The sequence below is a fragment of the Acanthopagrus latus genome, chromosome 7, assembly GCF_904848185.1.
Source record: "Acanthopagrus latus isolate v.2019 chromosome 7, fAcaLat1.1, whole genome shotgun sequence".
NCBI lineage: Eukaryota > Metazoa > Chordata > Actinopteri > Spariformes > Sparidae > Acanthopagrus > Acanthopagrus latus.
This window is the reverse complement of record NC_051045.1, coordinates 7,647,596-7,672,393: the sequence shown is the minus strand read 5'-3', so window position 1 is coordinate 7,672,393 and position 24,798 is coordinate 7,647,596. Positions and strand designations below refer to the sequence as shown.

The 24,798-nt window shown below is 43.6% G+C and overlaps 1 protein-coding gene across 4 annotated transcripts in view; it reads left to right on the top strand.

Annotated features, from left to right (window-relative positions):
• LOC119022124 (protein kinase C and casein kinase substrate in neurons protein 1-like) overlaps positions 1-24,798 on the top strand; it is a 39,714-nt gene that overhangs the window by 9,707 nt on the left and 5,209 nt on the right. For 3 of the 4 annotated variants that reach the window (XM_037102694.1, XM_037102693.1, XM_037102695.1), the window contains exons 2-9: positions 2,052-2,122; positions 16,670-16,799; positions 20,752-20,908; positions 21,048-21,283; positions 22,308-22,463; positions 22,769-22,944; positions 24,372-24,492; positions 24,576-24,682. In XM_037102694.1, coding sequence (XP_036958589.1) covers positions 16,740-16,799; positions 20,752-20,908; positions 21,048-21,283; positions 22,308-22,463; positions 22,769-22,944; positions 24,372-24,492; positions 24,576-24,682 — 1,013 coding nt within the window. In that variant the 5' untranslated portion in view covers positions 2,052-2,122; positions 16,670-16,739. Of the gene's footprint in view, positions 1-2,051; positions 2,123-11,602; positions 11,760-16,669; positions 16,800-20,751; positions 20,909-21,047; positions 21,284-22,307; positions 22,464-22,768; positions 22,945-24,371; positions 24,493-24,575; positions 24,683-24,798 lie in introns of those variants that run through there. The other variant, XM_037102696.1, reaches the window with a different exon arrangement.

Below are 24,798 nucleotides of genomic sequence, written 5' to 3'. Positions count from 1 at the left end.
CTGCTTTCATCGCGCTTTTCCCTGAAAATTTTGGGCCCGGTGATCGACGATCCAGACTGCTTTTCCTTTTCATTAAGGCGCAGGGAGCAAAATCTCAGCTACAGGGAGAGGGATCCTGTCACGCGACATGAATAACAACACAAACATATTCGCATACAAGTGTGTGGAGGACATAATAACATCCACGTCACGCAAACGAAGCTGAACAGAAGTCATTATAACCTCATCAGCGCCCCACACTTAATGTGCAGGTATTAAAGAGGAGGCAAGATGGCCGACGGGCAGGATGCTGATGCTGGAGTTGCAGCTGGGGATTGTTGTCGTGACTGATCAGTTTGATTTTTGTTGAGAATTGCACTGCGGATTTAAAACCCAAGTATCTTAAAGGACAAGTTCACTCAAAAGTGACAACTCAGTCGTTATCTGCTCAGCTCCATGCTGATGGAAGGTCGGGGAGAAGTTTTGTACTTCATGAAACATTTCTGGAGCCTCGCAGCAGAACTGGGTCGCGACCGTGAAAAATAAAACATTAAGACAACTTGAAAAGATGTCGTTTACACCCTTTTTTGAGCCAATATTTTCACTGTAGCTGCTCAGTCAAAAGCGTTTGCATCGGAAGTGGGTTCACAAGTTCGATCGCAGGTCGAGGGTGTAAATAACGTCTTTTCAAATCAATTCTGGATCTCTGAGCTTCTGGAGTCTGGGATTATGTAAGTTATATTGAGTCAATTTGTTTTTGTTTTGGGTTTTTTTTCGTATTAAAACAAGTGCCCACCATGTCAGCTGTTCAGGAGAATGCTGTCATTTTCTGTGTTGTCACGAATGCTCAAGAAAAACAAAAATGCGTGGACTTTCCTCCACTTAGAGGTTGTGCGGATAATGACTGAATTTTCAATTTTGTGCGAGCTCATCCTTTAAGTTACAAGGCGTAAATAACATCAATGCAAACAGTGAATCCAGTTCAAAAAAACAAACAAAAAACAATTTGCTTTAGATCCAGAGAGTCAAACTCGGAGTCACAATCAGAAACACTTCATTGATCCCAGAGGGAAAACGTCACACTAGCTCCTTCTACAGTAGCAGACAGATATACGTATATATTTATATTTAGAGTTGCTACTAGAAAAATGGTTGAAGTAAGTTATGTGCCCGGTGCTACACCATCGCCACAGTGTAGATGATAAGTATGTGATGTTTCAAGAAGCACATGTGAAGTGACACTCTGATTAGATTCAGCGTTTGCCTCGTTTTATGATTATTAGCTCCGTCTCTGTTACCAGCCACAGTGTGATGTCTTTAAGGCTCTGCAGTGTGGGTGAGCTGTACATGTGGAGCTCCGTGCGCTCTGTGTGGGCCGCACGTCATTAAAATGCGGCGCCGAGAGCAGAAAGGTCACACTTTTTAAAAATAAAAGCAGAATATATGCGTTATTATCTGCTCGTGGGGTGTCACTGTAACATGTTATATGTAGAAGTCAGTGTTCCTTCGCTCCATTTGTCCATACAGTACGTTATCGCCTCACTTTCTTTGATATTGACTGTTTTATAACTCTGCCGATGATAATTATGTAGCACACCAGAGTGGGCAGAGGTTTATTAAATCTTCCGCTTCCCATGAGTTTACTAATCTCCTTCGATTACGATAGTTCGCAGTGAAATCCACCTGATCTCTTAATATCTCCGCATCTGCAAACATAATTGGTGTTTTGACACTCTGCTTCGAACGTGTCGGGCTCGTTTACGGTTTATATCCCTGTTAAAAGCAGTTAAGCGAGGCACCGTTTAGCCCAGTTGGTGGAGCGGGCGTCCCATGTGCAGAAGCTTTGTCCTCACTGCGGGCGGCCCCAGGTTCGAGTCCTGGCCTGGGGTCCTTCGCTGCATGTCGCTCCCCCTCTCTCCCACCTGTGTCCTGTCATCTCTTGAGCTGAACTATCAGTAAAGCCATATAAAAGCCCAAAAAATAAAGCAATTTAGCAGTGCTTAAACTTACTCAACAATCAGAAAGGACTGACCCCCAACACTCATGTTTTGTTGTTGTTTGTCTGTACACAGGTGATCTCCTGCAGGGGACCTACAGCTCTCTCTCAGGTTTATGGAAACCTGACCTCTCATTGGTGGAGAAGGTGAGTTGTAGCTTGTCTGTTTTGTCTCTCTTCCTGTTTTGCCCGATCTTCACTTGGTCGTGGATATCCGCTGGGTAACCCAGAAGGAGCGCTGCAGACCTTCTGTATAATTTATGATGCTAAACACACCACTTTAGGTAATTAAAAGCTCTTTGTCAATGCTGTGAATATTTCATGAGGTTGGTCTTTGGTTCTTATTTTAAACTTTTGTATTGAATTTTCCTCTGTTTGCGTGTGAGCATGCGTGAATAGCACGCCGTGTAGGATTACGACGCCACTGCAGGGTCACATTTCAGCCTTCCGGTGGATCGTATTCACTGATCCACAGTCTCCAAAACATTTAGGCTCTCTTACTTATTCACCTATTATTTTTGATTTTGGAAGAGGATTACCTCAGGATGCGCTCGTGTTTCCTCACTGAGAGTAGCTGCTGCTGCTGTCTCACCGGGAAGAATGATAACTCAGGGGTGATTATTGATTTTCTTGTGTTTGATCTCTTTGTTTTGTGGGGCGTTACGGCAGGAAACCCTCGCCGCTGCAGCGGGCGGGCTGGAGCTGCTGTTTGGCGAGCGCTGACTGTTGTTTGTAGGTTGCAGGAAGGCTCAGGACGTATGTGCCATCTTGCCGGTGTTATTATTGAACTGGGAACTGGCGGCCCAGTTCAATAAGGCTTCTGGGAGGATGCTGGACCGGGAGAGGAAAGCTCGGTCGGAAAAAAAAAAGGTGTGTTTGTGCTCCGGGTAAACAGAGTATGCTCGAAGGAATACAGCTGCAGAGAAAATACCACTTAGTCTGGCCCGGGCTTTATTCTTTCTGGCCTCTAAAGCTACAACGCCTTTCTCCACAAAGACAATTTCAATATCTTGTTGTGTCTTTATATATATCTTTATACGCCTGTGACAGCTGAGACTTTCCTGTTTTCTGTCTGTTCCGTGCAATCTCAGAAAAGATCTCAAGGGAAATTTCTTCAAACTCAAGAATCAGCTGGGCACAATGCAAGAATTCCTACCCTATTTGTGATCGCGTTTCAGACACGTATCAGAAAAAGGATGGCGGCATCTTACACGTGAGGTCAAGGGTCAATTTACAGATTTGAGGAGAAGGCAGCGGAGGTCGCGTTGCAGTCTGGGGTCGTGGTTGCACTGCGGACATGAGTTCCCAAGCCGACGTCAGCTACTGTCGCTCTGCGGATGCAAAGAGAGGCGCTCGAGAATGAGCATGAAGTCACAATCTTTCTCAGAAGATCTGAGTCCCCCCAGTCCACAGTCCAAATCCACCGTCCAACAGCATTAAACATCCTAAACAAATCATCCGCAGGCTTGTACAAACAGCCGAGAGGGGTCACATGAGTCACGTCACGCTACAATCTGCTCACATGTGGCCGATAAGAAGCAATTAATACATTACACTTTACTGTGAATTGTTATGTAAAGTGCTGTTAAAGAGCAAGTAATCAAATAAAAACCTGACAATTTTATTTAATTTGCGTTGTTATCTGCACTCAGCCAACACTTCAATCAAACTGGCAATATCCGCTGTCAAGTCTTCCCTCGAATAAACACCACGCGCTTGAGCCAAAAGTAAAAGTATGATACTGACACGAAGAAAAGTTGCGTTGATTTCCTCGATAAGCTTCAGTGTGCTGTGCTTTTACTTCATCAAACCCGATCAGAGATTTTTTTTTTTTACTCAAAAAAACTGTGAGTCCGAAGCTGATTTGTGTTGTAATGGTGTCTGATCTGAGGCTCCGCTGGGAGCGCAGCAGAATCAGTCGGTCACTCAGTCAACCTAAACGGGCTCTGGGTATTAGAGGAGGGTATAAATAGGGATGTAAGATGATTATAGTCTGGACATTCAGCCGACGTACCTCTGGGCAAACGGGTGTCGTTGCTCATGTTCTCCGCTCAGTTTCCCGTTGTCGTGACCATTTTTAACCAGGTCAAGGAGATTTGTGTCCGACACACCGTTTAACTTTTTATATCCAGATCCATAATCCATATTTTTCACTTCTTTACAGGTGGATTTTAGTTGCAAACTATTCCAACTCCGACTTTATAACTCGCAGATTGATCAGTTTATAAGAAACTGTGGACAGTAGAAGTCATGCAGCCGCAAGTTAGTTTGTTTATAACCTTAGTGTTTCACTTCTGGCAATTGCACTTACTCTTAAAAAAATCCTAACAGCAGTGTTCAACTGTAAAGGCTATCCTGCTGAACAAAAAGTTTAAGTATCACAAACTCCTTGTGAGCTTCTTTCCCACAATAATCCAAACTGAAAAACCCCCACAGGCTTTTTTTTTTTTTTTTGAGGGAGCCAGAGCGTCGTCGCTGCCAGTCTCTGTTGGCTTGTTAGCAGCATTCTGATGAAAATAGCTCGTCTCTGTGTCGGCGGACAGTGCGGAGAAACGCGAGACTTCCCATTAATGGATATTTGAAGCCTTTGTGGCTTTGAGGACGGCAGTTGGGTCGTTTCATTAGATTTTGTACGGACATTTGTGATCTGGAGATAGAGTTTTTTAGTGATACTACAACTTTGTAATCCTCTGACTTTTTTCTCTTCTTCGTGCCATCATCAGGTCAATACCTGCCACACTAACGACACTTTCCTCTGTCTCTGCTGGACTTTGTGTTCGGCGCGAATTGGTAAATTTAAGGATTCTAACACGCTCAACAGAGATGGTGATGGTGACCTGTGACCTTTTATTCTTCAGAGAAGTGCAGCTAATTGTGATTGATTGATTGTCACTGCTGCTGTGAACGTAGCTGCCCCCTCTCGTTCTTGTCAGTGGAAACCTCGAGCTTCTTAATGGCTCTCAAAGTCAGTATGGAAGAAAATTAATTCACAGTTAAGTGTGTAATATTTTTTTTTTAAAAATGAGCCCAAGTGATGTTACTCTGAGCCTTGCATCTGATGTAGCAAAAACAAATTAAATTCCACTGTTGATATGGCCAGCGAGGTTTAAAATGAAACCTTTCTTAATGCTGTTTTAAGTGTATTTACATGCATATCTCTGTTGGCTAAAATAATCTGTAGCACCCTCTCCTCCTCAGTTACTCCACCTCCCACTCTCCGCATACCTCATAAATTCACACGCACACATGTTCAGGCGCTGCGTTTTGAAGGCAGCCCATCAGTATTCAGCGCAGCATCAGGCTGATGAGCGGTAAGAAAAGCGGAAAGCCGGTGCTTTTGATTCCCCAGATTGACTGTCGCCTTCGCTCATTTACTCTCCCCTCCCTTCCTCCTCCGCCTCTGTCCGCCCAGACATGAGGAGAAGCTGTGGTGGAGCCGTCTTCTCAGCTCCATCACACAGCCACCGCCGCCGTCGCCGCTGCTGCATATCTGCAGCTCATTCCCTCATCACCACCCATCACAATATGTCTGTCTCCCCTTCCTCTCTGGTCCGTCTCTCTCCGCCCTCCCCCGGCCCGGTCCCCCCCCCCATCCTACCCCCATCTCCACCACACTGTCACCGGGAGGCTTGTGGCAAGAGGCTTGATAGTTACATAACCACTGCAGCAGTGAGCGCTCAGGACGCTGTGTTAAATCACAACTCAGTTGCAAAGTGTGTGTGTGTGTGTGTGTGTGTGTGTGTTTGAGTGTGTGTGTCTTCACAGGGGCTGTCTATTGCGAGATGTATGTTTTTGCCTGACAGCCAAATTTCTGGATGGATCTTGATTCATTCAATAGTCGCTTCCTGTCTCTCTCTCTCTCTCTCTCTCTCTCTCTCTCTCTCTCTCTCTCTCTCTCTCTCTCTCTCTCTCTCTCTCTCTCTCTCTCTCTCTCTCTCTCTCTCTCTCTCTCTCTCTCTCTCTCTCTCTGTGAATGTCTCTCTGCCTGTTTGTCTCCAGCTGTCTGAATGTTTATCTGTTCTTGAAGACGGATCTTTTGGTATATATCTATTGGCCTCCCCACCGTAAAATCACATCACTCCAGGATATTCTTACAGTCTGACCATCGTTTTCAACTGTCTTATTTCAGCTTTATTTTTAGGGAATCACATAGTCTGTCAGTTTGGTGTACTAATGCATCTAAGCAAGCGTAATCGTAATGCTGACAGTGACAATGCCAACATGTTAAAACAGAAGAAGGCTGTAAACGCCCGGTTTTGTCTCCACTAAAACGGCTTAAAAATCTCCAGAGGTGGGACTTCCATCCGTTTGGCGATCCGTGAGTGAACCGCCCAGAGTCTGAAAGACTGAAAAAAATAAAGATCCAAGCTCCAAATGTACACATGCTACCATTCTAGTAGACGGCTAACCAAGTAACATCGCTATCTGTGTTGTTAAAAAATCAGGACCCATTAAACAAAAAGAGAAGATACCAGTGATCCAAAACTGACCCATAAACTGATGTTGGATTAATTCATTGCAGTGCTTCTTAGGATGTGTAATTCTGTCGGGGTGTATTTAACTACTCAGTCAGTCTTGAATCTTGGACTTATGTCAGTGAACCAGTTTTTTCCTCTCAGTGTCTTTACTGGTAGTTTGTTCTGATGGTTTCACGTTCAGCCGAGAGTTGAGCAGAAAGTAGATTTGTCAGATGTATAACACAACCTTTTTACATCCGGATCCCGAAGAACTTGTGGCATCTCCGTCACCCACTTCTCTGCATGAGCACACTTCTCAAGTCTGACGGTTTCACGATGATAAATACACTAGTTCTGTCTTTCACCGAGACATGAACCCTCCCCAGGTACCGATTGGACGATCTCACGCAGCCACACTTGCTCTTGTTGGTGTTTGCATCCGACAGCTGCTTTGGAGATGTTGTCATGTTTCTCCTTTTGAAGGAAAGTGCTCTAAATAGACTTGAAAAAAGGCGGCGTAGCTATAGAATCTTGTTTTCAAGCGCCTAGTTTGTAGTCATTTGTACGCAAGGTCTGAGCGACAGTGAGTCAGTCTGTAGCCCACTGATCGATCTCACTGAGGGCCTCATTAAAATGATTTTTTCTTGTCTTTTCAGCCCCCTTGCTTCTAGTTGTAACAGGAATGTTGATAAAATGTTGCACTTGCATTCCATTTTAGACGCGTTGCAGCATTGAACTTAATAATACCCCCAAGAGAAGATCTGCCTGACGAACATAAAGGTTACGAGGAGGTCGGATAGAAGCGGTGCGAGAGAGAGAGAGAGGGAGAGACGGTGAGCAGAGGAACAGAGATGAGACAGAGGTTTTGACGTTACCTTATATTTCAGTCTGCGTCTCCGGAGAACAACAGTTCAGAGATGACAAATGCACGAAGTCTGCATTCAAATGCTGGGAGGAAATGACTCAACCTTAGCTGTGTGTTTTGTCGAGTTGTGTGCTGACACAATCTGGAATGTTTCCAGCGGTGGTCCAAAAAAATGAACCCCCGACCAGCTCCGAATGCGAGTCGATCCTTCACCCGGCGAATAAATCTCTATGCTGAGAGTGTACTGCATGCCGACATCATGTGCTAACGTGCAGAATCTCTTTCGTAAGCAGAAGTGGCATTGTTACTAAGATAATCCTAACCGAATCGATATTGCATGGAAAGTAACCATATTGGAAACCAAATCAAAGTGGCGATACCCATCTTTAATTCATACAGTCAGTGTTATGATCCTCCCCGAATGGTAACGTCCATTTAACATATAAACAATTATAGTTTTAATACGTACCTGCTCAGATGTTTCCTTGTTCTCGTCTCTTCTTCAGGGCTCATTATAAATTGATTAGACAAGCAACATTCTGTTATTGTGATGGGTTATCCAGATTAAACTGCTTAAGGATCAAGCTTCATTAAGCTTCATTCATCATTCATGATTTCCAAAGCACTGTACACACCTAGTCATGTACTCTGCCCTGTAAGCCCATTTCGTAGTGTCACCTCACCTCACTGGCGACACCGGATACTCTCAAAGCAGATATTTGAGATTGAATCGGAGCACAAACTGTTTTATTGGCTGTCACCATCCACCCGGCTCAGTGCCCCCCAGCTCCATATGACCTGTACGCTGACCACGACCTCTGACCTCTCTGCAGGAGAGGAAGAGAAAGAAAACACGCTCCCCGTCAGAAATCAATGTATATTAATGAAGCTTCTGTCTCCTCTGTTATTTACATCCCGCTGCCGATGAATTATTGCGCGGCCTGCTGTTTTGTTCGGGGGAGCTGAGCGGTTGCTACACCTGGCTGACTCACACAGCCACACAAAACAGGGTGTATTGATTAAAAAATGAGCAGCGGGAAGCACACCGACGCGCACAAACACACCCGATTCTTGTGCGCGCCGACCCCGGGGGCACCTCTGGAGACTTTCACGATCAGATGGCTGAGTCATCCTGCGCATCGCTGCTTGAAATCATGACACACACACACAGCTAACCTGCACATGCAAAGGCCTCTGTGGACTCTATGGCTGCTGAGCACAATGTCTGCCAGTTGTTACCAAATAGAGACATTACAGATCTGAATGGAGCGCGTGCTGGATGCTATGCACACAGCATCCGATGAGACAGATCGAAGGTGACATGTTCACGTTAGCTCAGAGTGGAGCAGTCCTGACTTCGGTATTGACAAAATAATGCCATTTTTCACCCCGCAACATGAACTTGACAGCTTTATTCGGTAGCTACTCTTCTGATTAAAGTTCATGAATCATTCAACCCAACCGCCAGAACCCGTGTCGGCAATGATTCATGCAAACCACGGCTGCGTCGAAGCTTCACGTTTTCTTTACGTTGCATCTTTACGCTTATTCGGGTTCCTTGTTTTTATTCAGTATCAGAATACTTGTACCACCACTGGATGTATGATACCTATATTACATGAGTACATTTTGTCCCCTAAATTTGATGGTGAGCATCCAGACTTGCTGACCTTCATATATCCAGCAGGATGAGTCAGGCTGACTTTGCTGATCCTCTCACTTTGCATCCAGCAGCGACAGCAGGTCCAACATTTCATTTTTTCCACTAAAATATCTCAAGATCTATTTCTTTTGAGTGGCAAAGATTTTGTTCACACATTAACAGTCCTTAGAGGAAGAATGCTAATGATGGTTCCATTAGCGCCACCAGTAGGTTGACAGCTATTCGTCAACTGCTGGATGAATCGCCATGACATTTTGGCATACTTAATGTCTGGAGATGAGAGAAGGTGAGGGCCGTTGTTTCCTGAATTCTGTTGCAGTCTCCCCCCGTCTGGATCAACATGTCAGTTCCGATTCGACTCTCCTACTTCATGCTCCGCCGAGCGGCGAGGAGGGCTCACCCCGCTACACGTTCAGCCGATAAACACATCGGCACCCCCACCCTCCACCCTCACTGACGTTCCTTCCCTTCGCCCCTCTGCCTCTTTTTTTTTTTTTTATCTGCCTCTGATTGCCGCTTCTCTTTTGAATGCGTCTTTTTAGTCACTCACACTTCAGAAGTTCTTGTGTGAGTATGTCGTTTGTACGTCCACTCTCGAGGACGTCCCCCGTGTGACGGGCCGACATTACGTCGCTGAACCGGCCCTCTCGCTCCAAGTCTGAAGCGCCGGTCACATGGCCGGCTTCATGACGGCCTCGGCTGTTACGGCGTGTGTGAAGTATGCACAAGGCAGCTCTGTCTCCTGGCAACATCCAACGGCCTGCTTACTCCGCGCTGCACCGTGAGATGAATCACATCTCTGTCCTGATGTGTTCAGCTGCTGTTCTGGCCCCGTGGCGCTCCCTATTCCGCTCAGGAAGAAGCCCGACTGTCTGACCGGCTACGTCCTGAGCTCGCTGCACCTTCGTCCCTCCTCTTCTCCCTCACCTCTCGCCCCGCCCTGCCTCCCATCGCAATCTTCATCTCGCCTCGTCTTGTCATCCTCCCCGCCGCCGTTCCTCACCGCCGCTCTCCCCTCGCTCATGTCTCGATGAACGACTCCCCTCTGTGTCTCTCCTTGCGTGTCCTTTTAAGTCAGCCCGAGCGAGAAGACGCGTCGTGGCTTTTTAATCAGAAGCCGCAGACAACAAAAAATACACCATAAACCAAGCAAAAACAACAGCTTTTTAGTAGTTACGTCTCAGAATGTTTAACCTGCATTGTTAGTTTTGAAGCAGCATAGATCAGCACCAAAACTCAACATATGCTGGTCTTGCTGGTGATACCAGTGTGGTTTTGGTTAGCTGGGTTAGCTGGGGTTGGTTAGCTGGTTAGCTGCCGCTCACTCGCTTGTTGGCTCAGGTGCTGTGTGCTTTGTGCTACTCAATTAGCAACTGAACGCTAACTGCTGCCAGTGTTCACTCATTCTTCAGCTCAGGCACGGTGTGCTTTGTGCTACTCGGCTAGCAACTGAACGCTAACTGCTACCGGTGCTCACTCGCTCTATGGCTCGGGAGCCGTGTGCTTTGTGCTAATTAGCTGCTGGAAAGTAAGCTGTGAGCACAGCACATCTTTATCTTGGCTAACCTGACATTATCACGATTAAGGTGACCAACGAACATGGCTATTGTTAGCACTCACCGCTGGCTAAGCTAGCATGTTAGTCTCCAGAATCTGCACTTTCTCTGCCAATCTTTTGCAATTAGCTCACTAATCGCTTTAGCAATATATCCGCCTTGCCTTGTGGAAGACTGGCACAATAATAGCAAAGGGCAGAGTGTGTGCAGGCAGGCAGGTGTGTATGTAGACCTGTCCAACCATTTCATATGAGCAGAACATGACAGTTGGATGAGGCCTTATTAGAGGCCTGCAACTGCCAACGATGATGATTTTTTTTTTTCTTTGTCAGAGCAATCGAGTTCTTGATTGCTGTCGGGATTTGAAGACATTTTCCGACTATATGTCACCAGCCCTTACAGCTTTAAATGCAGCAGCGCTAGATTTACTTACAATACACGCAAAACACATCACAAAATCATGTTGCAACTAACTTTGCCTCGCTGTCGTCTTATCAGTCAGAGCACAGTGCGCCTGGTCGTGTGCTGGAGCAAAGTTAGTTCATCTCTTTGAAATCTTCTTACTGTAACAAGCTTACACGTTTGTTGTGGTTCCCATTCAGTGCTTCAAACGGCTTGTCAACAGTGGGCCATCTGACTGCGTCGGGTACATTCGTCTCAACCGGATCAGGGGTTCTCTTTAACTCTCTTAAAAGCAGTGGTGTTTGTCAATCGCCTGCAGTGCTTAGTTGCGTCATGTTGCAGCAGGGCATTTTGCGATTAAATTAGATTTTAAGGAAACTTCAAACCTAAAGTGAATCGGTGCTCTGTCAGAACCCTAATGCATGATCAAACTAAGCTGCCCAGCCAGTAGGTCACATCATCGTTAGAGTGTCATATCTACAACACATTCCTCTCTCCTTTGTCTTCTGGTCTCCCTCGTCCTATCCCCTTCTTTGCTCTTCTTCGCAGCGAACACCCTCCCCCTCTAAAGCTATTCAAGTGGCACACTGCAGGATTATCCCTCAGCCTCTGAGACATGCTGGTTTGGTCAGACTTATCGTTGTCTCTGGGTTCACTTTGACCACAGAGGTGAAAGCTGCAAAAATAAAATCTGCAACACAACTTTGAACCGTTTTTTAAAGTAAAGGATGCACTTGGACTAAAAATTCATACATCCACAGGGAGTTTTAAGGAGTTGTGTTTTGATATAAAATTTTTCGGAATAGTTTTTTTTTTTCTTTCAAAGATGGAGCCATCCGTGGTAAGTGAACATGCAAGCGGAGTGTTTAGTTACTGTCAAATGTGCAAAAGTTTGAATTGTCGTGTTTTGTCAACTTAAGACAGCCGCACCGCCTCTGCTATCACAACACACTCCTAAAAGACTTTAAAATACAAAAGGGATTGCTTTGACAGCAGCGAGTGTTCTGGTCAGTGAGTGGGCTGGTAACAGTTTCAAACTGAAAGATACGTCCAAATGGATAAATGTGTCGTGTACAGACCGGCTGTTATTTAGATATTTTTACTGACAAAATGAGGGACACAGTTTACGTGTTTCTTTGCATTTGCCTACTTCATTATTCTCTTCTATATATATCAAGCTTGTTTAGCTAAGACCTGAATTATGTAAACAGTACTCTGTCTTTACTATGGCTTTGCCACCAGTTAATACACTGGGGAATAGGAGGTGTGTTCACTGCCACTAAGGTGGATTGACCTCAATAACTAAGCTTATGTTCCTGCTGTCCATAGAAAAAAAACAAACCAGTGCCGATATGGACATCAGTAGCACTTTCTTTTTTATATTCTAGTCATTTTGAGAAATTGAAAGCTTCTTCAGCTCTCCCATCGTCTTTTTATCTTCAAAAACATGTACTAGAATTATCCACGCTCCTGTCAATTTAGGGTCAATGTGCATCACTATCGTGGAATTATCGTATTAATCCAAAGAGTGAGTTTTGGTTCAGCTAAGCTTCTGGACACATTTGGTTTTGTTAGGAGCAGGGATTCTGGAATTGTGCTGCAGCTTAACTGGCTCTGATGTCACTAGGTGTGTTAATCACATATTCAGAAGCTAATTGGAGGATTCAGCTGATGGACAGAAAGATGGACCAGTGGTGTTGATGTGCTGCTGAGATTAAGACGATGCTACTTTAGGGCTGCTTAGCTGCGTGGGGCCCTCTCATGTCACACGGTTGAGTTTTTATGTCATATGGCTTTCAGGGTTTAACTCAAAACTAAATAAAAACACTTTGCGATATCTTTTTCGTGGAAATGTTCATATTCAGTAAATGCATGTAGAAACTAAAAAGTCCCTGAAAAAATAAGTGTGCGACAGTTTACTTAAAGGATATGTTCACCCAAAAATGAAAATGTTACAATAATATACTCATGCGCATGCTGATGGAAAAGGCGGATCTAGTTTCATAGTCCACAGGACATTTCTGGAGCTTCATAGCACAGCAACAGCCTTGCAGCATTGTGTTGGGCTCGTGCTCCCACTTCAGACACAATGTGAGCTGACGCCTTTAGCTCAGCAGCTACAGTGAAGATTTCAGCTTTAAAACGGGTGTATATAACAACTGTTCTATGTACTCTCTTTCATGAATTTGAGAGTCGACTGAACTTTCTTTTTTGGATGAACACGCCCTTTAATCCTTTAATTTACTTGCATCCTCAAATGAATCTTAATATAAGCATGTTATTAGTCTCTTTAGTAACACATGCACATATACAGTAAAGTAATAACACATTTTCAAGCATCCAAAATGCCATTTATATTTGTTGGGTTCAACTGTGGAATTGTTAATTGGCTATTCAAGATCAATACGACCAGAAAATATAGAGACAGCAGCCAGTTAGCTCATTGAATGTCTCTTCCTGTCATTAATTGATTCCAGGTATAGGTTATTGAACGTGCTATGGCGGGTTGTGATGGTAGCTAACAATCCTCCTTCTTATAGTGCAGGTTACTGAGAGAAAGACAGGGGTTACTGAGGGTGTGTCCCAGCTGATGTGGCATCATACACCCTGTGGAAGGAGCTGCAGACAGTACAACATGTTTGGAGCTGCTGGGTCTTAAATCAAGCATATCAAATGAGTGATTATGGTAGATGAACTGATGTTGGGATATAAAAAAAGGATCATTGAAAGATTTTTGATGGAAACAGTTTAATGCATTCATGTATATTCTGGCTGCAGTGCTCCAGTATCTGTCGTTCATATATCCTTTTATATATGTATATACGTAGAAACAGTTTCCGATAGTATCAAACCCTGGAGATATTTGGCAGAGTAGCATGCCCAGAAATCATTGCTTTTATTCTTTTACTCCCGTAGCCCTGGAGCCCTCTTCCCAGCCAGAACAGATGAATTACCAGAAAAAAAAAACACTTTGCTGCTGATCCCAGTGCGAGGGAAAGGCTCAAGTTGTCTCTGATTCAGAGGCTGACAGTAAAATTGCGAAATCCTTAGTATTTTGTGTCGTGCTTTCTTGAAAGAGCCATTTCTGAATGCCTCGACTGTAAAGGGGCCCCCACAGGCTGCTGTGAAGGCTTATGGCAGTCACCAAGGCCTTTGATAAAATACAGCTTGGCTAAATCAGTCAATGTTCTGTGGAAACACTGACCGAGCAAGGAATAGATTGCCTGTTCTGCAGCTGAAACTAGAACCAATAACACAGTGTTGAGTAGACCCCTGTGAAAACAGAGTGTGTGGCAGGAGCTGACACTAAAAATACTTTCCCATCATAAGCTGACCTTGTAGTTTCAGGCATCTTATTTTTCTCACAAGGACAATTCTATACTGTGTTAAACCGTGCATGAGGAAAGTGAGGTCAGGCTAGTTCAGATTGAGCTTAATGCAGTACGTCATTTTTTCATGAGTCATTCCAGGGATGAGGGATGTTGCAGGAATTAGTCTGCACTTGACTGTAGGAGGAAGCTGAAGGATGAAATGCGGAGGGCGCCGCTAATATTCAAACGAAAATCTTCCTCGTGATGCGGCAGAGTGCAGACTCAGCTTATAATCTAAAATGGCCAAGAGTCATCCTTCATCTGCACTGACCTCTATCCAGCACGCTCAACTAACGCTTAATTTAAACTGTGCATGCCAGGAATCAATCAATTACTACACTGTGCTCTTTATAACATTTTTCAAAACTCGCTGTCATTTTAATTATAAGCTATGATAAAGTATTGTACTGTTGGACCATGTGCAGAAATAGATAAGAACCACAATCAGCTGTATTTCATTGTCAAGACCCAAGAAAGCATGTCAGAGCAGGAACATTATCAGCAGAGCCTTGTTATTATGAGGCACATGCGATGTATTGTACTGTCATGGTGGTTGTTGCAGCGCGATGAAGAGCTCACTGTCAAGGAGAAGCCATTTATCATGTGAGCGAAATGGATTAGGCTTCAAACAGAGTTCAATACCAATAAAGCATCTCGCAGTCTCCTCTGTTTTAGCCGTGGTGGTAAGATATCGACCAGACGTCAAACAAATAAATAAAAATCACCCTAAACTCTGGACGAAATCCAGCAGGAAGTGTATTCCACACAGCTCACAGAGTAAAAGGTGATTAAACCACATCGTTAAAGCACTCTTTAGGTTTAAAAATAGGTGTGTTGATCTCGTCTCAGTGTAATTGTTTCACTCTATTTTAGAGTTGCAATTACACAATTTAAAATAAAGTTTTTTGTTACATTCACAGTGACAAACACAAAAATATGAGTAGTTAAGTAGGGAATGCGTGTAGGGAGTAGCGAGTAGGGAATTAATCAGGACTGACTTGATAACTAATGAGTAAATACTAAATAACTGATTAGGGAATTATATCTGAGGTGATACAGTTTCTTCATGAATTGTTCCTGATTAACTATGAAACAGTTGCTGAGTGGCACAACTAATAACTACTCATTAAGTACTAATTCCTTAATCATCAGTTACTCTGTTCAGCTTCAAGTAGAGTATTACATAAAACTGAGTAGTTATCGAGTATACTCTTTAATTCCTAACTACTTAATCATTAGTTACTCTTCAAGTAAAATTATACAATATCTGCATACGATTATGTTTCACTTTAATTGAAGGTGCACAAAAGAGTGATTAAGTAATTAGTAACTGATTCATATTTAATCAGGAACACCTCATAACGAAAGCCAATGTGTGCACTCACAGATATTTAAGAACTAATCATTACCTACTGATTCCTTAAACAAAGTATTTCCCAGTCTTTCTAGTAATTCATAATTATGTACCATATAGTCTCCAAATAAGTTACCCAGGAACGACCATTCGCTCATTCCTTACTCGTTCCTAATTAATTTCTCACAATTTTGTGTTACCAATCTCTCAAAATTTTTATTCTTTCTTTTGTTGTGCATAATTGGTGTGAAACAACAAAATGTGAATTAAAGACTTAACAGGTATGACAAAGTCAGACAGTGATACCATACAGAAGGACAAGGATGACATTCAAAATGTGTCATCTGTCCCTTTATCCAGATCTGCACCAAGAATTAATGGGGTCTAATCTGGGCTGATAACCGTCTTCCCTCTTCTGATAAACCAGCAAACAAATAAACAAACCAGCAAACAAAGGTGAAAACATAAGCTTCTTGGCGGAGATAATAAATGTATAATGATAATGGTAATATGGGGACTGTAGTGATAACAATGGCGGCAATAACTCATTGACACAAAAGTCACATTCATGGCTGCTATTCACAGTGTGTAATGTGGTTTTTTGTGTGTGTGTGTGTGTGTTGTGCGACTATCTCTCTGATGTAATGTGTCAAAATAATGAGTATTCGCACTATGAAAGGATTCAGGGTCAGAGCTGTGTGATGGCAGCGGTCCTCTTCTCTCTCTGGTGTCTTTTCTAGGACACGCCAATATAAGATGCCCCCTTTCATCCCACAGGGCACGGCCGCTGTATGCGTGGCGACCGGGACTATTTTTATCTCATTATTATAAACGTCTCGAACACAAAAACGCTCGTGCTGGAAGGTTTTCCTCCAGTTGCCAGGGAAAAAAAACGGCTACAGTGCTTTGGTGACTAGCTTTCCAATGTCTGCCCATGTGCTCCACTGCGCTGCTTCTTGTCTGTATGTGTTCAATGTGATGTTACTGTCTCACGGTGTTGTCGTTCTCTTTGTTTTTTTCTTTCAGTGCATGAGGAACCCAGCTCTGCTGCAGAGGACAGGTTTAGTCATTAGAGTACTTTGCCACATCCAGGAAAATGTCTGGCTCCTACGATGAATGTGCAGGTGCTGACGACACCATGGACAGCTTCTGGGAGGTACAGACCCGCCATCCGTCTGTTCTGATTCAGCATGCCCCCCCCCTCCGAAAAAAGCCCTGAGGCTCCCTTTTCCCCTCGTATTGATCAGGCTTCTGGAGCCCAGCAAAGTCCCCACTGAAACCATGAAAATGAGATTAGTGTCACTGAGTTTTTACAGGAAAATCAATGTGAGGAGTTGTCACAATGCTGTTTGATAACCATTGAGCTTTGTGGCAGAGGGTCCTGCTATTAACTACATTTCATATATTAACACATGAAAAAATACAATTAAGCACATTTTCAATCAACAGTTTAGGAATTTGATTTGTTGCCAAGAGTTTGATGAGAAAACCATCTATAATCAGCTTTGTTCTTTACCTTTAACGCTATGTTACGCTTAGCAGCAGCTAGCTGTAGCATCGTATATGAGTGTCAGATACAGGAGTGGCATCAATGTGGCATGTTTTCCCCCAAAAATGTGGAACTACTGCTTTAAATCAAGAGCTTCTGAAAGGTGACCTGATTAGAGAGTCTTCCACCTCATTAAGCAGAAGAGCAGCTAAAAATATTTTATGTAAATGGAAAAGTTGCAGTTTCCATATAACTAGTCACAGTGCTAAAAATACAGATCGAGATTTCATGAAATACACACGTACACACAAAGCTGTAATACAGTAATACACACATGCATGACACAACAGAGCCTTAAAAGGTGTTTTTAATCGTCCTTGCATTATTCAGGTTTTCTCATCTTTTCTTGTGAAGATGCACACGTACCTTCCATCGCCTGTCAGATCAAAATAATTATGCTCAAGTCAAAAGTATGAGTTTCGACTTGGGCTCGTTCATATTCAAAGCATTTGTAATAGCGTGTAGACAAGAAGGCAGGCCATAAAAACATTTTAATTGAAAATGGGAATTATGCAAGAGCAATTTTTGTAGGAGTACAAGAACTTGAATTATACAGGCACTTAAACTACATGGATGAATGAGGTCAGTGTTGCCAGATGGTAAATGTATTTTTAAGGAGACATATTCTCATTTCAGGTTGACAATAATGTTATTTGGGGTTACTACCAGAGTATGTTGACCTGCTTGAGTGCTCAAAAAAACAGGCATTCCAAGCACTTCAGGTGCAGTGTTTTCTGTGGGAAAATGGAGCTCCTGTAGATGTTAACTTGGGCCTTTTTAACTTTTAACACCATTGAGATGTACAATATAAACACAAAGATGGTCTCCTTCAAAATGAATAGGTTGGTTTACTTGTGTGTTTAAAATATCTGGACTCGAACGCAGCACACCTTAGTGAAAAATGCCCACCTTCAAGTTGTTTCAATTGAGTGTTGAGCGGCACGAGTAGAGCGACAACTGAGCTCGCATTGCTCATGTCACAATGTGGTCGTACATTATAGAATTCTGGCATTATTGATCGTACATACAATAAGATACCATATCATACCAAACTTTACCAAACGATACGATGTGGTGCAATACGATACGGTACGATACAGTACGGAATGATACGATACGATACGATACGATACGATACGATACGATAAGAAACGACTGTAATGTCAGTTTACATTACAATTAATTTTGCATCTTCAGCCAGTTCAGCTCAAGAAGTTTACTCACAAATCAGACATACATCTATATGTAGATGGCCCATCTTCATAAATGCTTTACCACAACACACAGCACATAACATCCTCAGATCCATATCTTATTTAGCAGCACACGGATGTTGATTGGACAACAGGACAGACTGATGTATAAAGGAATTCTTCAGCCTCTTGCGTTTAAATTGAGGAACTCTGATTCACCTTTTGGAGGGCAGAAGTTTAGAACATGTGAGGAATCAAAATTAGCATGCAAAGACAATAATTATCGTACATTTGGCAACATAGACTGAGATGGTTTCACCCACAAATAAAAAGAGAATGTTGCATTTTCTCTGTAATGTTGTAAATCATATTTGTTTTTAAAGTGTGTCATCACCGGACACATCGCGCACAAGTTCTGCCCATCCTCACTTGTGCTGAGATGCAGTCTCTGTGTGAATGTGTGTGCGCAAACACTAAATTAGCGTTAATGAATTCCCCCAGCACAGAGTCTTCTTTGTATCGCTGTCTCTTACCCACAGAGAGACGGACAAAGAGCTCCAGTCATCGGCCGCTCTGAGGCCGCCTTTCACCACATGCACCTGCCTATAGCATCTGTACTCTAGCAACACAGCTCTGCTCGGCTCGTGGTGTGTGAAATGCAGAGAAAACACTTAAATGTTCACTTCGGTTGTCAGAGGAATCATTGATGAGCAGAATCGGACGATGGAATAATCCACACGCTGTCGAATTACATGGCAAAGGCAGGAGCTCGTGTGTGTTTTCGCATGAGAACCAGTCCACCTGCGTGTTGTTGTCGGTGTGACTTGGCACGCTGTCACACAGGCCCAAACTCACAGCGTCACACACCTGTCTCACTGCCTCCCTGCAGCGCTCTCATCCCCGACACTAACCACACATGCATGCTCCTGTCTGGACCAATCACGGCGCAGCTCTGCAGCCACACAATGCAGCACATAGGATCTCCATGAGTGGTGTGTGTGTGTGTCTGCGCGATGATGTTTACTGCATGACTGTGTATTTCAGCGTACACACGCACAGTCGGTGGTTTCTATGTATTTCTGTCTCTACGTCGTCATCCATCCCCGAGAATCTGTCTGCCTGCATTACACCACTCAAGAGGATTAAAGCCGTCTCTCACATACACACACACACACACACACACACACACACACACACAAGCACAAGCACAAGCACAAGCACAAGCACAAGCCCATGTCATTGCATAACTACACATGCACAGGCACGAGCAAAACCTCCCCCCATCACTACCCTTCTTCCTTCATCATGCACCATGAGCTCACGCCCCCTGCAGGCACCAAAGAGGCGGAGACATGCAGCCTGGTACGGCTTTCTTTTTTAAGGCGGTCTCACTTAAGGTGGCGCCGGTCTGAAAAGGAAAATGATCATGAATACTGTTACGTTTGACACGAGTACAGTAGCAAAAAATGAAGCCTAATTTGAGAAAAATGAATGTGTCTGGAGCTGTTTTCTGCATGGATGGAGATGAGAGATATCTTATATTGACATTTTCGAACATACTGTATTTTACAGGACTGACACGTGTGCAATTCCCCCCCAGAACAAGTGCTGGACAGCATAATGTTATGTGGCAGGACAGCCATTTGCATACACAGCAGCCACTACACAATAAATGCATTAAAGTTAATATTTATGTGTATTTAAATCAAAAATAGAGTAGGATCCTTAAATTAAGTTTATTAGAGGCTGTCTTTGAATAGGGATACATGGAGAACTCCAAGGCACTCTCTTTTTAAAATACTGAAATGTGTTGTTCGTGTTAGCCCGGAAAAACAAACGCCGAAAAGATGCATTTTGGCATCAAGCCTTCATCAGCTCCCTGATGAAGGCACTAAAGGCAATCTAACAGTTTAAAGAGAGTGCTTTTTGTGTTTTCTTATAGTTTAGCTCAACATTTGTTTATTCCATTGATTATAATAATGTTTTTTCTAAATCCCTTCCCCCACACCTGCCTATAATTGAAATGTTAAAAATATGCAATGTCTATGCGGTGAAAGGACAGGAAACCACTCTATAGTGTGATAATGCAGTTAGCTCATTTTCGCACAGCAAAATCGAACATTTCACCACAATTAGCTTTCAACTAAATAGAACCAAAATAATAATAAACTGTGATTATGTTGTAGAACTGAAAATTCTTTGTAATTGTGTTTCGCTGGGCTCCCACAAATATAAAAAGCTGAACTTCACTAAAGCCGCCTGGAAAATCATATTATTTCACTTTCTTTTCAAAGAAAATAATAAATTACAGTGATGACGTTCGTTATGTAAACTATAAAAGTGGTCTATTGTCTCTCTGTTCTCAGGTGGGGAACTACAAACGTGCTGTCAAGAGATTTGACGATGGCCATCGGCTCTGCAACGACCTCATGGGCTGCCTGCAGGAACGTGCCAAGATAGAGAAGGCTTATGGCGATCAGCTAACCGGATGGTCCAAGAGGTGGAGGCAGCTCATCGAGAAAGGTCGGCGACTTTTTAGGAATTGGGTCGATTGGCTAAAAAAGCTCAGCAAATAGAACGTTCTGTACACAGTCTCTCAGTTCGCCTCGGCTCAGTTTGCACACTTCGATGTTCAGCCTCCCGTTGATATTTGTTTCCCCAGGCCCACAGTACGGCTCCGTGGAGAGAGCCTGGCTGGCTGTGATGACCGAGGCGGAGAAGGTGAGTGAGCTGCACCAAGACGTGAAGAACAACCTGATGAACGAGGACGTGGAGAAGGTGAAGAACTGGCAGAAGGAGGCCTATCACAAGCAGATGATCGGCGGCTTCAAGGAGGCCAAGGAGGCCGAGGAAGGCTTCAAAAAGGCTCAGAAACCCTGGGCCAAGAAGCTCAAGGAGGTGAGGGGAAATGTATTTTTATCATCTTGTTTATAATGCATTTGCTTGAGACATCTTGATTAAGTAGACACGAATCATCCACACGTTAAGAAACACAAAACAAAGCCCTGCGATGACCCGACCTCATCAAGATAATTCATACTTGTGGGGCAAGTTTGCTGTGAGGGTATCCGATGTTAGGTCGGTCACGAGAGTGTGTAAAAATCTGTAAAAGCTTTGACTTCTGTGATTAGATGATTAATGGGAACATCATTTGCGCATCAGTGTTTTCATTTTCAGTTGAGAAACGATGATGACGACGTGATGATTGTTGGGGTCCATGCCGAAGAAACATTTTTGCTGTTTGAACAAGAGCCGTAGGCCAGGCAGGGCATCTCTGCAGCTCTGCAGGATTTCATTTTAACGCTCTTCTGTCACATGTTTTATCTTTATTTAAACAAAATTGAAGCTCCTGCGATTTGATTATGCTGAGATGTTTGAAGAACTGACTGTCAGCCAACGAGTTTGGCATATGAATAACAAAAGGTGATGGTTGTTTGGTCTGTTTTGTTTCCTCTGCTCCCTAGGAGACAAAAATAAAATCTGTTACCGCAGGTTTGAGCGTCTGAATTTGAACAGATCTGTCTTAATGATTTCATCTAGAGGCCAAATCTGGAAATTCTCCATGCCACTTTCTATGGCCGCCCCCTGTGGTGGTGGTTTTTTTGTCTAGTTTCTTTAGACTGAAATTTCATTTTGTTGTTGTGACAGTGCTGTGCTTATGGTCAGGTTAGGTTTAGACAGAAAACCTTGGTAAGCGTAAAATCATACAATCATGGCGGGAGATGTCCCTACTTCTTGTCGCACGTATCCGGAACACAAATTGAAATTGTCCCGAGGTCTCCGTAAAAATATCCAGTGGCGTGAATGTGAAACGCATTATTCTGAATGTGCTGATTACATTTGAAACAGAGCGCCCTGTGTATGTTCCTTTTAATCAAATGAGATCATGAGATACTGAAAATGTCTGCGTTTGGACATACAGATGGAGGCAGCTAAGAAATCGTACCACATGGCCTGCAAGGAGGAGAAGCTGGCTGCAGCCCGAGAGGCCAACGGCAAGACTGAGGCGTCTGTCACACCAGACCAGCAGAAGAAGCTCCACGAGAAAGTGGACAAATGCAAACAGGATGTGCAGAAGGTGGGTAGAAGAGATGAAAGTCTTTGTCCTTTGGACAGTAAAAGCGGGTTTTAATCATTTTTATGTGATATATTTGGTTACAAGAACAGATATTGAGTCTGATAAGATTGTCAGAGCTTTACAAAGTATATTAAAACCCTTTAAGCTAATTTAAGTCTTGGGGAATACATTTGGGGTCAGTTAAGTAACAGAATTACACATAACGATTAAGAACAAGCCAGCTATTAAAATAGAGATAACAATTAAACCAAGCTGGAACTTCTGGACCTCGGTCATCGGTTGTGTTTTCCTGTCTTCTGTCTCAGGCTAAAGAAAAGTACGAGAAGTCTCTGGAGGAGCTGAACAAGTGCACCCCGCAGTACATGGAGAGCATGGAGCAGGTGTTTGATCAGTGCCAGCAGCATGAAGTCAAGAGGCTGACCTTCCTGAAGGAGGCCTTGCTGGACATCAAACGCCACCTTAACCTCACCGAGAACCAAAGGTGAGCCGGGCCGAGGGAAGTGGTTTTATTTAGGCTTCATGGAGCTGATTGTTGAGGATGGCTGAGTGTGTTCTAACTGATAAGAGATTAAGTGAGAGGTGAAAAAGAGCTTAGAAATCTTTTTCTCTTAAGTATTTCTATGCAAGATCCCATTTTGGTCCGCTGAATAATGAATGACTGCAAACCGTACCTTTCTACTTGTAATGAGAAATAATCAAATTTCAAACAAATCTTACCACGCATTAGTTTGTTTGGTGGTGTCACATTCGGTACAGTTCACTTTCAAATTGATTAAAGCTCAACACGCGTCTCCAGCAGGCATGCATTTCTCATTAGCGTCGAGACTCAACGGCACTAATTAATTGACGATTCAGTCGATGGCGCTCCTGCCAAAGTGGATTTTAGTTCGGAGCGAACGCTTGTCATTTAACGGGCCGTTTTTTTTAAACCTGCATGTGATGACACGAGACGGACGACGCCCTCTTCCTCCTCAACCTTTAAATAATTATTTGACATAAAACTCAAAGGTAAAAGCAGAGAAAACGCCTGTGTGTTTTTTTATCTTTAGCTATTTATGTTACGACAGTGAGCTTCTCTGCAAACTGTCGCCAGATTCCACAAATTCAGCGTATTATTATTAGACTGCTGCCTGTGAATGAATGAATATTTTGTACAACTAGAGTGAGTCATATAAATTCCCGCTGAAAAGAGAAAAAAAAAAAAAAAAAAAGCTCAAATCAAAACATTCAGAAACAGCCTTGTTTGTTCGGCTCCACGAGCTGAGGTCATTATCGTGCAAACCGAGAACGGAAATGTAACTGCAGCGTGTGCTCACTCTCTGGATTCACAGCGATTACAATTGCAGTTGTTTCTCTGCTTGAACACGTCGATCTGTTTGTCACCTCTCCTCTTTAAAAGGCAGTTCAGCGTGTTCCTGGGACGCTGCGCTGGCTCGACTACGCTTAAACATTCCTTCGGGATCACAGACCAGGCGTTTTGCTGCACAGGAGCGTTTAGCATCCGCCTTCACAAAGCATCTTGTCTTCCAGCTTACCTGAGACTGGGCGTAGAATAAATCATCTCGCTGCACTGATATATGAAACACGGTCTGCACCCTGTATAATCTATGACACATTGCAGAGATTTGGGGAAACTTCAGCAACATAAACGATGATATCCCTTTGAAGGATTATTAGGATTATTTGGGCCGAATACGTCAGCTGTCGAGGGCTTCGGCATCAGCAGAGAAACTCAGGGAGACGCTCCAGTCTTGCCATGACCCGATGTTGGATCTCTCTCAGCCCAGATTTGGAACTACATTGTGGGTCCTGTCGCCAAGTTGGCAGCACCCCCAGGTCTCTTCTGGCTCTTTCATTGTCACTATTTGTTCCATTTTTTGTTTTTTTTCCCCCCCTCCTCCTCCTCAGCTATGCCACGATATACAGAGAACTGGAACGCACGATCCTGGGCGCAAACACACAAGAGGACCTGAAGTGGTTCAGCAACAACCACGGCCCCGGGATGCATATGAACTGGCCTGCCTTTGAGGTACAGCATCAAACCTCTCATCTTCGCTAAATGCTTTTATCACGGTGTCCTTTAATGTTGTGTCTTTTCGCTCCAATCTGCAGGAATACAACCCAGACCAGGCCAGCGCTCCTCCAAAGAAGAAGAAACCAGACGGAGCCCCACCCACTCCGAGCACCGACCATGTGGCTCCACCTGGTGATCGTAGCAGGTTAGCTCAGGGAGTCTGTCGTCGACAGTCACACCGATCACTCTGTTTCATCCAGAACGTGACTGACATCCTCATTTATTTGTGTTTCGGTCAACAAATCTCATAAAAGGACTAAA